This window comes from Lepus europaeus, chromosome 8 (genome assembly GCF_033115175.1).
Source record: "Lepus europaeus isolate LE1 chromosome 8, mLepTim1.pri, whole genome shotgun sequence".
Lineage (NCBI taxonomy): Eukaryota > Metazoa > Chordata > Mammalia > Lagomorpha > Leporidae > Lepus > Lepus europaeus.
This window is the reverse complement of record NC_084834.1, coordinates 7405620-7416711: the sequence shown is the minus strand read 5'-3', so window position 1 is coordinate 7416711 and position 11092 is coordinate 7405620. Positions and strand designations below refer to the sequence as shown.

Below are 11092 nucleotides of genomic sequence, written 5' to 3'. Positions count from 1 at the left end.
CTCACTGGTCCAAGTGATCAATTTCAGCTCACAATTGATGGCTCTGATAGGTCTAAGAGTCAAAGGGATCACACAAACAAGACAAGTGTCTGCTAATACTAACTGATAGAATCAAAAAGGGAGAGAAAGATCCAACATGGGAAGCGGGATACACAGCAGACTCATAGAATGGCAGATGTCCTATTCCTCGCAAATTTAATATTAGCTTGAAGTACTCTTTATGCATAATACTAGTTCTTATGGATGCTTGGTATATTTGAAGTATTGATCTGCAGATATAATAGAGAAGTTGGTGAACTGGGCAGGTGGATGGCTTCATTTGATAAATTTGATTCCTTTGGGGGTGCCAGATGAGTGGATTTTGTATATTTTCCCATACCTAGTGGTGCTTTAAAAATGCTATACTTTGGAAATTTATATTCATTAAATAAAAGTTTAATAAAAAAAAAAATGCTGTCAAATGTAAGTGGAGCAATGGCGCCCTCCGGTGGTTGCACATCTTCATTTCAGAGTATGTGGCTCTCGTGGGCTCTCTCACAGATGTCTGTTCTCTTGTTTCTGATTGTTGAGTATTCTTTAGTTAAAAAAAAAATATACCCACAGGTGATGTTTATCAAGATGAAAAATACAAATGATGGAAAATCGGCACAAAAGAACAGAACCTTCACAGATTTGGATCCTAGTAGGAAAGGCTGTAAAGATGAAATTATTAGAAAATACTTTCTAGGTAGTTAATGCATTTTCAAGATAACACATGAAGTGGTTCCATCAAGGGTATGATGAGAAGTCTTTCCCATCAACAGCATCCCTCCTGGCTGGTTTCCAGGTAGGTGTTTCTATTCTGGCTGACTTGCTCACCATCTCTTTGATGATAGTCTCTCTCTCTCTTAACCATCCCTCCCTATTCTAACTCCCAACCCATGTCAACCATAATCCTAAACATTTCTGAATGATGACAAAATATATTCTACATTGTATGCCATACTTGAATGTCAGGCTAACATTTGGGTAGAAAATACCATTGTATCATAATATGTTAAAACCTTTGACTATAAAACAAAAGGGCTGGTGTTGTGGCACAGTGGGTTAAGCCACTGCCTACCATGGTGGCATCCCATACCATGAGTGCCAAGTGCCAGTTCAATTTCCTGCTGCTACACTTCCAACCCAGCTCATTGGTAATGCTCATGACAAAGGAGTGGAAGACGGTTCAAGTACTTGGGCTCCTGATACCCACACAGGAGACCCAGATTGAGTTCTTGGCTCCTGATTTTGTCTTGACCTAGCTCCAGCCATTAGGAAGTAAACCAGTGTATAGAAGATCACTTTCTCTCTGTTTCTCCCCTCTTTGTGACTCTGCCTTTTAAATAAATAAAATAATGAGCTCAGAATGCCCCCTAACTGCTTCTCTCCACACCTACCACTTCGTCCAGTTTCACCTGCATCACTCAGTTGAAGAGTCTTGCAAGAATTTAATTTATGAATTAAGAGTCTCCAAGACATAATTGAAATTAAAATTAAAAGTCTTGTAATGTCCACATTTTGGCAATGGTCACTGATACTCTTGGGAATGAGCTGGCCTATAGACACTGCAAAACATGTAGGAGTTACTTATTGTGCTCTTCCTGGCTTACTGTGTCATGTTAAAGCACTCTAAGTAACCTTACAAGTCTCTAAGAAGATAAATGTGAAAAGTGAAATTTAAAATATCAATTGATTTTGATGCAAACTTTTTTGGTGTTTTTTTTTTTTCTTAGTACGTGAAAAGTGCCTGTTATGAAAATGCTATGCAATAGGTCTCAAGAAAAGTTTTGTACCAAGATAAACTCATACATTTTGTTCTTTTTTTTGTTTTTAATTTTGTTTTTAACTTTTATTTAATGAATATAAATTTCCAGTGTACAGCTTATGGATTACAATCTAGCTATGAGATTATTATTTAAGTTCTTATTTTGGCTATGCTATTACAGAAAAATGTTAGCCATCTCTTTTATAATGTCTAAAGATTAAATTGTGCATCCTACAGATTCCTTCATAATAGAATTAGTTTCCTACCTTGAGGAGAATAGAGAAATGAAAGAACAAGTTGGGCTTAGAATAGAGAAATGAGGGAGCAAGTCCTAGATCGCTTGCTGACAATAGCAATATTACATGAATACTTAGCAAATAGTTTCAACCATTAGATAACAACTTAAGAAAACATTAACCAGAAGGTCCAATGCCTTCTATAAATTTTAAGAATCATGTATTTGGAAACACCTCTTAAATATCTAACATGGTGTAGTTTGTTTAACCAGTAAACTTAAGCACAACCATATAAAATGTTTTTAGTTTCTTTCTACCAACAAGTTTAAAACATGATACACAGATTCAGGTCACACAAATTAAAATGTATCTTTGATTGATTTTAGCAGCTTAAATTTATGGACAATCTTATCTATAAGCCATTTAAAATAAAACTCTTAATAAAATTTTCCCATGTGGACATACAATATGTACACACATATAACATAGCATAATAGACCAATATAGCAATTTTAATAATAGGTTTTAAAATCTTTAACTCTTTTTGTAGATTGCCAATTGATTTGAATTGCTTTTTGTTTTTAGATTACTTTAACACATTGCTTTAACAGAGCATCAGAGTTGAATTCTATGTCAAAGAGAAATTGAGCTTCCTGTGATCTTTTGCTGTGAGGTTTCCTTCCTTTACCTTCTTTCATATTGGTGACCATGTTTCTGTGTTTCTGTGTGTAACACATCTTTAAGCATCTTTTGCAGGGCAGGATGAGTGGCAACAAATTCTTTCAGTTTCTGTTTGCTATGAAAAGTCTTAATTTCACCTTCATTCACAAATGAGAGCTTTGCAGGATATAATATTCTGGGCTGGCAGTTTTTCTCTCTTAGTACCTGGGCTATATCTCGCCATTCCCTTCTAGCTTGTAAGGTTTCTGATGAGAAGTCTGCTGTGAGTCTAATTGGAGATCCTCTGAGAGTAATCTGACGTTTCTCTCTTGCACCTTTTAGAATCTTTTCTTTGTGTTTAACTGTGGTGAGTTTGATTACAACATGTCGTGGTGAGGATCTCTTTTGGTCATGTTTATTAGTGGTTCTATAAGCTTCCTGTACTAAGATGCCTCTGTCCTTCTCCAAACCTGGGAAATTTTCTGCTAGTATCTCACTGAAAATGCCTTCTAATCCTTTCTTCCTCTCCATGCCTTCAGGAACTCCTAGAACCCGAATATTAGGTTTTTTAATAGTATCCTGTAGATTCCCGACAATATTTTTTAGATTTCTAATTTCTTCTTCTTTTCTTTGGTTTGCCTGTTTCCTTTCCTGTTCTCTGTCTTCTAAGTCTGATATTCTCTCTTCTGCTTCGCCCATTCTGTTTTTAAGGCTCTCTAATGTGTTTGTCATTTGATCTATTGAGTTCTTCATCTCATTGTGGTTTTTTGTCACTATCATAGTTTCATGTTCTACTAGTTGTTTCATTTCATTTTGATTCCTCCTTAATATTTCATTTTCACGAGAGAGATTTTCTATCTTGTCCATTAAGGATTTCTGTAGTTCAAGAATTTGTTTTTGAGAACTTCTTAATGTTCTTATCAATTTTTTGAGATCTGCTTCTTGCATTTCTTCGATCTCATCATCTTCATAATCTTGAATTGGGGTGTCTTTCATTTGGGGGCGTCATAGTGTCTTCCTCGTTCTTGTTACCTCGGTTTTTGCGTTTGTTGTATGGCATGTTGGAGATATTTGGTTTCTTCACTGTGGTGTTTTTTCTTGTTACACTATGGCTCTATATTAAGTGGACTGTCTGCTTTCGGTGGAGCCTTAGAGGCTTGAGATGAGTGTGGACTGAGAGCTGTGTTTGGTTCCTCAGGGTTGAGGGTGTGTCAAAGATGACACTCCCAGGTTAGGTGTGGTAAATCTCTCTCTCTTTTTTTTTTTTTTTGGATTCAAAAGGGAAGTAATTCTGCACAGCTGAACGTAATTGGAGGTAGTTAGCAGGCAAATGATATACCCACAAGAGCCAGAGATCGGAAGCTCTTTCCCAAGGACCACACAGGGAATCTCTGCTGCCCTCGGTGTTGGCTCCAATTCTCCTGCAGTCTCCCACTGGGTTGCCAAGTTAGATGCTAATCTCCTGTTATTTCACCCCTCCCCCCAGAGTCAGGTTTTTCTGCTAGGCTCAGGGCCGGTGCAGACCTGAGGTCGCCCTGCTTATGACGTATGTCCAAAATGGCGCCTGCTCTTTGTCTTGTTAGCCTTTGAGGGGTGAGCGGAGAGAGAGAACCTCGTGTCCGTATAGGTCACTTTTTTTTTTTTTCCTCTCTCTCTTCTAGTTAGCCTGGTGAACTTTTCCCCACGGAGTTTCAAGCCTCGTTCCCTCTAGTCTCCTCTTTCTGCTTGCCCGCTGGTGTCTCGGGCTATTGAGGTTCGGCTCACCTCGCGTTCCAGCGCTGGTGTGTTGAGTCTGCCACTGGTGTCCCGAACTTGGGCTCCCACGCTCTCCATGCAGGTCCTCTGTGAATCACTAGTTCCGGAAGAGTTTCCTCTGCTGTTTCTTCCCCTACTCTTCCTTGACCCTGCAGTATCTCCACTTTTTATTAACCTCTGTGTCTTGCTGAACTATCAATGTGCTCCCTTCCTATTCTGCCATCTTGCCCCACCCCCACATTTTGTTCTTTAAAGATTTATTTATTTCTTTACTTATTTGCAAGTAAATAGAGAGAGGGGAGGGGGAGAGAGAGAGAGAGAGAGAGAGATATCTTCCATCTGCTGGTTCTCTCCCCAAATCTCCAAATGGCAGCAATGATGGGCTGGACCAAGCTGAAGCCAGGAGCCAGGAGCTTCTTCTGGCTCTCCCAGGAACCTAAGGACTTGGGCCATCCTCCACTGTTTTCCCAGATGCATTAACAGGGAGCTGGATTGGAAGTGGAACAGCCAGGACCCGAACCACCCCACATATGTTCAGATATGGGATGCTGGCATCACAGGTGGTGGCTTTAACCCATTGCCCCACAGCACCAGCCCCAAGCTCACAATTCCATGTTTTTCACATAAACTATTTGAAAAACCCTCATATTTCCTGTGTTGGTTATGTACCATTTAAAAGTCAACAAATATTGACAGTTCCAACTCGGTGGAAGGCACTGTGTTAGGTGTTGGGATAAATTAGCAAGCACACATGTGTTTGTTCCTGCCTTTGTGCCTGCCCTTGGCGGGGAGAGCCTGCCATCTTTGCCGTATGTCTTCTGTCAGAACTTCAAGGCCAGTCTCAAATCTGCACTTCCATTTTGAAACTTACTCACTACTGCTCCCAGAGCACTTCCTCTTCCACATACTTGGTATTTAATTGTATCCTGCGTCTCCTACCTCCCATGGCACAGTGCAGGCCATGTAAATTGCTAACCACTGCTGATTGATTGTTTTCTTCCCTACATTGTATTATTATTATACAGACAAATGGGACAATAAAAAGGAAGGTGCTATACAGCAGGAAAAAAAATCAGTGAAAATTGTGACATTTAGTAAAAATATCCTGATCCAAAACAGGAAAGGAAAAGAAAAAGCCTCCTGTCGAAGTGGAGTTACAAAGGTTCTGTAAACTGGTATGATTTTATTTAAAAAAATGGCCCTCTGTAATTTGGTTTGAAAATTCCGTATTTCTCCTGGAACTGTATTTAGCTTAGTTGCATCTTCCGTGTTAGGAAGCAGACAGGATCTCTGGGTGTTATTCTTTTTTTTTTTTCCTTTTTTTTTTACTCTTTTACTAAAAATATCTGCTGTGAATTTATTTTCTGTGCCCAAAGCAATAGTGAGATGTTTAAAAAAAGGATACCCCTGCAAAAGAATCCTGGTTGGCTGTCCATCACTCAGATTAATTCATCTGAAAAGTGACTGTTTTTCATTTATTTCAGTGGTGCTCAGAGCAGGTGGCTATGATTTTACTTATTATTTATTTATTTTTGCTGGATCTTATGCTCGTCAGCCCTCAGAGAATTTTATTTTGTTATAGAACATTAAAGACTGGGATTGATACTGTTTCATCATTATGCAATCATGCAGAGGATGAATTTCTCTTTTAGATAAATGGAGTTAAAAGGCTATTATTATTTTCTCATTTTCTTTCCCAACTAATGGTAATGGATCATTTAAAAGCCATAGGGGTATAACATCCAGAAAAAAAAAATTCAAGAAGCACTTTTAAGAGCCAGAGTCTGTTTTTATCTAATTTGTAACCAAAAAAAAAATATATATATATATAGATAAGGTGTTTTTGTGGGCAGTTTTTGCAACACTGATTCTTTCCTTGCTCTTCCAAGGTGTGGTTCTTTTTTTTTTTTTTTTTTTTGCAAGCACCTTTAAAAATTTCAGTTTATTGCTATACATAAGTTTGTTTAATGTAAAACAAATCCTTGACAAGGATTTAATAAGATTTTCAACATCTGTACAGATAAATGTACTTTATTCCTAAAGAAAAAAAGCTATTTGGAGCAAGAAACCCTCTTAACACTTTTGCTTAAAGTATGCATGTATGTAGGCAATATTGTTTCACATGTAAAATCCGCATGATGAATTTTATACTGAAACCAAGATGTCTTATACCTCTCATTTCATCCTCTTCCTCTCTTGATTTAATGCAGCTAACTATAGAGTAAAAAATCTGACAAGTTTGTGTTCAGGGAAAAGCAACATGCAGTTTTGCAGGCCATCTTACCTGCAAAATGAACAGTATAAATGATAGATTTGGTCTTTAAAACCAATCAAGCAATATGACTTACGGTGTTTTAAAAATTTTGTTATTAATATTTGAAAAATTATCTATTCAACATTATGAAAGTTGTCTTTCCAGCTTGGTGGCAAATATTTTACTAAATATACTTTTTGTTGCAGATTTTTAAGTTCTCCACAGATAGGCTTAGTTTATTGATGCTTTTGCTTTACACTGAAGTCTGATGTATAGTATATGAAAGTGAATAAATTAAAGGGGACAAATAAAATGTCTTTTATTTTGCTTATTTAAATGTTGTCTTGGGGCTGGCACTGTGGCAAAGTGGGTAAAGCCAATGCTGCAGTGCTAGCATCCCATCTGGGCACCACTTCGAGTCCCGGCTGCTCCACTTCTGATCCAGTTTTCAGCTATGGCCTGGGAAAACAGTGGAAGATGGCCCAAGTGCTTGGGCCCTTGTATCCAAATAGGAGAACCAGAAGAAGCTCCTGGCTCCTGGCTTCAGATCAGCCCATGAACCCATGCATGCTGACATGGGATGCAAGTGTCCCAAGTAACATCTTAACTTAGGCCAAACATCTACTCCAGAATGTGTGTTTTAAAAAATTTTACTCATAAAAATATTGGCCAAAGTACATCCTGACAACTAGCCCTGTCATTTCACAAATGGACTCTCCTTAATGCTGGCTTTGCACTTCCGTCCTCTCCACTCAGCCTCCGACCTCAAGTGTGGCTTCCACACACAACGTAATTAATACCGTTAAATGAGATACATGTGAGTTGTTTGGTGGTCAGTAAGCATTATTCAAAAAGGAAATTCTCATGCAGTATATTGTTTGCAGCTTGGCTTAGGGGCACCGAGGTCAGGAAACCATGAAGACAGGACAAAGGCGCTTGCGGCATGGGCCACCCTCTCCGCTCTGCCAGAGCCCGGCAGCTGAGAGCAAACATTTACTTTCGGGCTTCACGTCTTCAGCTTCCCTAGGGTTGTGCTAGATTAGTCCCTGACGGTAATGCAACACGGAGTATCTGAAGTGCACACGAGGAAGGGGGAGACAGACAAAAAGAATGAATGGAGGCTTAGAAGAAAAAGAGAAAAAGGTGATTTGGTAACTGGGAGGAGAACAGAAATCACACACCTTTCAGTCTCCACATTTTTCCTTTTGTTCTGTACACGAGGAGAAACCATCCAGAAGGAAGAAAGATTATGACTATCTATAAACTACCTGTTTCACAGAGACAGAGACGCTGATAATGAGTGCGTTGTGTCTGTAGTTCTTGGCTGTTCACATCAGCAAGGGATGAAGGAAACCAGAAACTCTTGATATGTTTGTCTAAAGAGGTAGTGGTGTGACCACGGGCAGCAAAAGTTCAGCTGAAGTTCAGGGCAGATGTTGCCAGGAGTTTACACTGCAGGAAAGTGAAATTGCTTCCGGAGTCACCTCCTCCTCTCAGCTTCTCCTCTAGGATCTCCAGGGTCAAGCAGTGTTGTGGCACAGGGTGACGATGTCGCTCAGGAAACAGGCTTTGAGCAGGATGCCCCTCTCCCGGTTGCAGTCCAGCTCCCGGATAAAGCCGTACCAATAGATGACCAAGCCTGGCCCAAATCTATTCCAGTAGCTCCAGAACTGGTCATGCAGGTAGGCATGGTGGCTACATTCGTCACCAAATGAGGCTTTGCTTTCAATCCAGTGAATTATGTGCCCTTCTACAGCAACTGGTACCTGCAAAATAAAGTCTGGTGTTTTGTCATAACCCTTTGCACGGAGCTGATCTTCATCCAGGAAAGAAAGATTTTTCTCCAGAAGCAAGTCTCTCAGCAGGACTTCATGCTCATGACCAATGGCGTGTTTGATGCAGTCCACCAGTGGTCTCTCAGCAGGACTTTGTGCTCATGACCAATGGCGTGTTTGATGCAGTCCACCAGTGGTCTCTCAGCAGGACTTCATGCTCATGACCAATGGCGTGTTTGATGCAGTCCACCAGTGGGCCATAGCAGCAGTCGTTCACAGTGCACTGATAGACCTGATCTGCTAGAACTCCATCTGGAATCTGAGCAGGGTCCCGTAACATACTATTTATAACAGACTTCGAGGGTGGCGTTTCCTCGTGTTCTTGGAGAAACCTCTCCAGTAGAATACGAGCCATTAATGAGGGTGCATAGTCCACCTCACTGGCTGACTCCAGGAGCACTGGGCAGCTCTGTTTTTCAGCACTCCATTCAGATACCTCTGGTAATAACTTTCTTTTTATTATTATTATTATTTTTTTTGACAGGCAGAGTGGACAGTGAGAGAGAGAGATAGAGAGAAAGGTTTTCCTTTGCTGTTGGTTCACCTCCAATGGCCGCTGCGGCCGGCGCACCGCGCTGATCCGAAGCCAGGAGCCAGGTGCTTCTCCTGGTCTCCCATGTGGGTGCAGGGCCCAAGCACTTGGGCCATCCTCCACTGCCTTCCCGGGCCACAGCAGAGAGCTGGCCCGAAAGAGGGGCAACCGGGACAGAATCCAGCACCCCGATCGGGACTAGAACCCGGTGTGCCGGCGCCGCAGGTAGAGGATTAGCTTATTGAGCTGCAGCACCGGCCAACCTCTGGTAATAACTTTCAATTGCATCCAAAGTATGGTGTTTGGCATGTGTTCTTTTAATGTGTTTCTGGTACTCCTGGGAGAAGATGCTCAGCAGAGTGGCCTGCGACTGACTGGGGAACCTCTGCTTCGGCTTCCTCAGGCTCTGCCTGGTGGGCGGCACAGACCCTAGGCACTGGGCTATCTCATCATACTGGGCTTTGGTCAGTATCATGTTGGGCCGGGCAACATGATACTGGGGGAGACAGGAGAAACACCTGGGGCTCGAGCAGCCTTAATGTCAGGCTACGAGGGACGGGCACCCAGCCGCACGGGCCCCTGGGTCCTCGTCCCAAGCTGTGGTTCTTCCACAGCGTTTACTAGAACCTATCCAAAGACTCGCTCACTTCCAGGTTTACATCAGGAGTACTGCACCTTTCTGATTGGAGGTTGCAATAATTAAATCCATAAAGATAAGCCAAATTGCTTGAATTAGGATAAAAAAAATTACCACAATTGTCAGAATTGCCCATTTTTTTTTAAACTGTGTGGTAAAGACTGCAACTAGAAAAGATGATGTGGCCATTTCAGTATTTTCTAAATGAAATCAGTCATCTTTAGAACAACGCATGACAACAGAGCAATTCACAGTAGTGTTGAACTTAGTGTATCGAAACACAGATTAAAAAATCAGCGTTTTCCTGACGCCTTGGCTGTATCACATGTGGAATACTTAATGTTTCCTAGCCCTGAATATTTTTACTTATGGACATATAACTTCAAAGAGCTGTTATAAGTTAAAAGTTTGCACCCTGAGGTTAAAAGTTATAAGTTAAAAGTTTGCACCCTGAGGTCAGATGGTTGGATTTTTTTTTTAAAGGTTTATTTATTTGTTTGAAAGGCAGAGTTACAGAGAGGCAGAGGCAGAGAGAGAGGTCTTCCATTCTTTGGTTCACTCCCCAGGTGGCTGCAGCAGCTAGAGCTGCGCTGATCCAAAGACAGGAACCAGGATCTTCTTCTTGGTCTCCCACGCAGGTGCAGGGGCCCAAGGACTTGGACCATCTTCTCCTGCTTTCCCAGGCCATAGCAGAGAGCCCGATCGGAAGTGGAGCAGCTGGGACTTGAACCGGGGCCCATATGGGATTCTGGCACTGCAGGCAGCAGCTTTACCCGCTACGCCACAGCGCAGGCTTCGATGGTTGGAATTTGATTCTTGCTAGCTCTGAAGATTGTAGGAAACTATGCAACCTCTGTAGTGGATTTAATGGCAGTCCTCCCAAATGATATTGCATGCCTTAATACCCGGAATCTAGGAATGTGACCTCCCTCAGAGAAGAGTCTTCGCGGATATAATTAAGTTATGGCTCTTTAGATAAATTGATCGTGGATATTTGGCCGATTCCTAAATCCAATGACAAGACTCCTTTTAAAGAAAGGTGGAGGGAGATTTAAGTGAGAGACACATTGAGGGGAAGGCAGAGTGAGGACAAAGGCAGAGGTTGGAGTTATGCATTCACAAACCAGGAAATATGGAGCCCCAGGAGCTAGAAGAAGCAAGCATTGCCCAGCCCTAGAACCTCCGTGGGGAACATGACTCTGCCAACACCTTGACTTTGGATTTCTTAGCACCAGATCTATGAGAGTGAAATTCTGTTGTTTTAAGCTCTAAGTTTTGTGGTAATTTGTTACAGCAGTTTTGGGAAACTAATGATCTATTTAAATAGACATTTCTGGCCAGCGCCGCGGCTCAACAGGCTAATCCTCCGCCTTGCGGCGCCGGCACCCCGGGTT

General features: G+C 41.5%; 1 protein-coding gene across 1 annotated transcript; it reads right to left on the bottom strand.

Annotated features, from left to right (window-relative positions):
- Nucleotides 1–8214: 8214 nt before the first annotated feature.
- LOC133765439 (CDAN1-interacting nuclease 1-like) lies at nt 8215–9536 on the bottom strand. The gene is given in 4 exon segments (XM_062198995.1): nt 8215–8568; nt 8681–8934; nt 8937–8965; nt 9325–9536. Coding segments are annotated over 4 exon segments (849 nt in total).
- Between the last annotated feature and the right edge of the window lie 1556 nt (nt 9537–11092).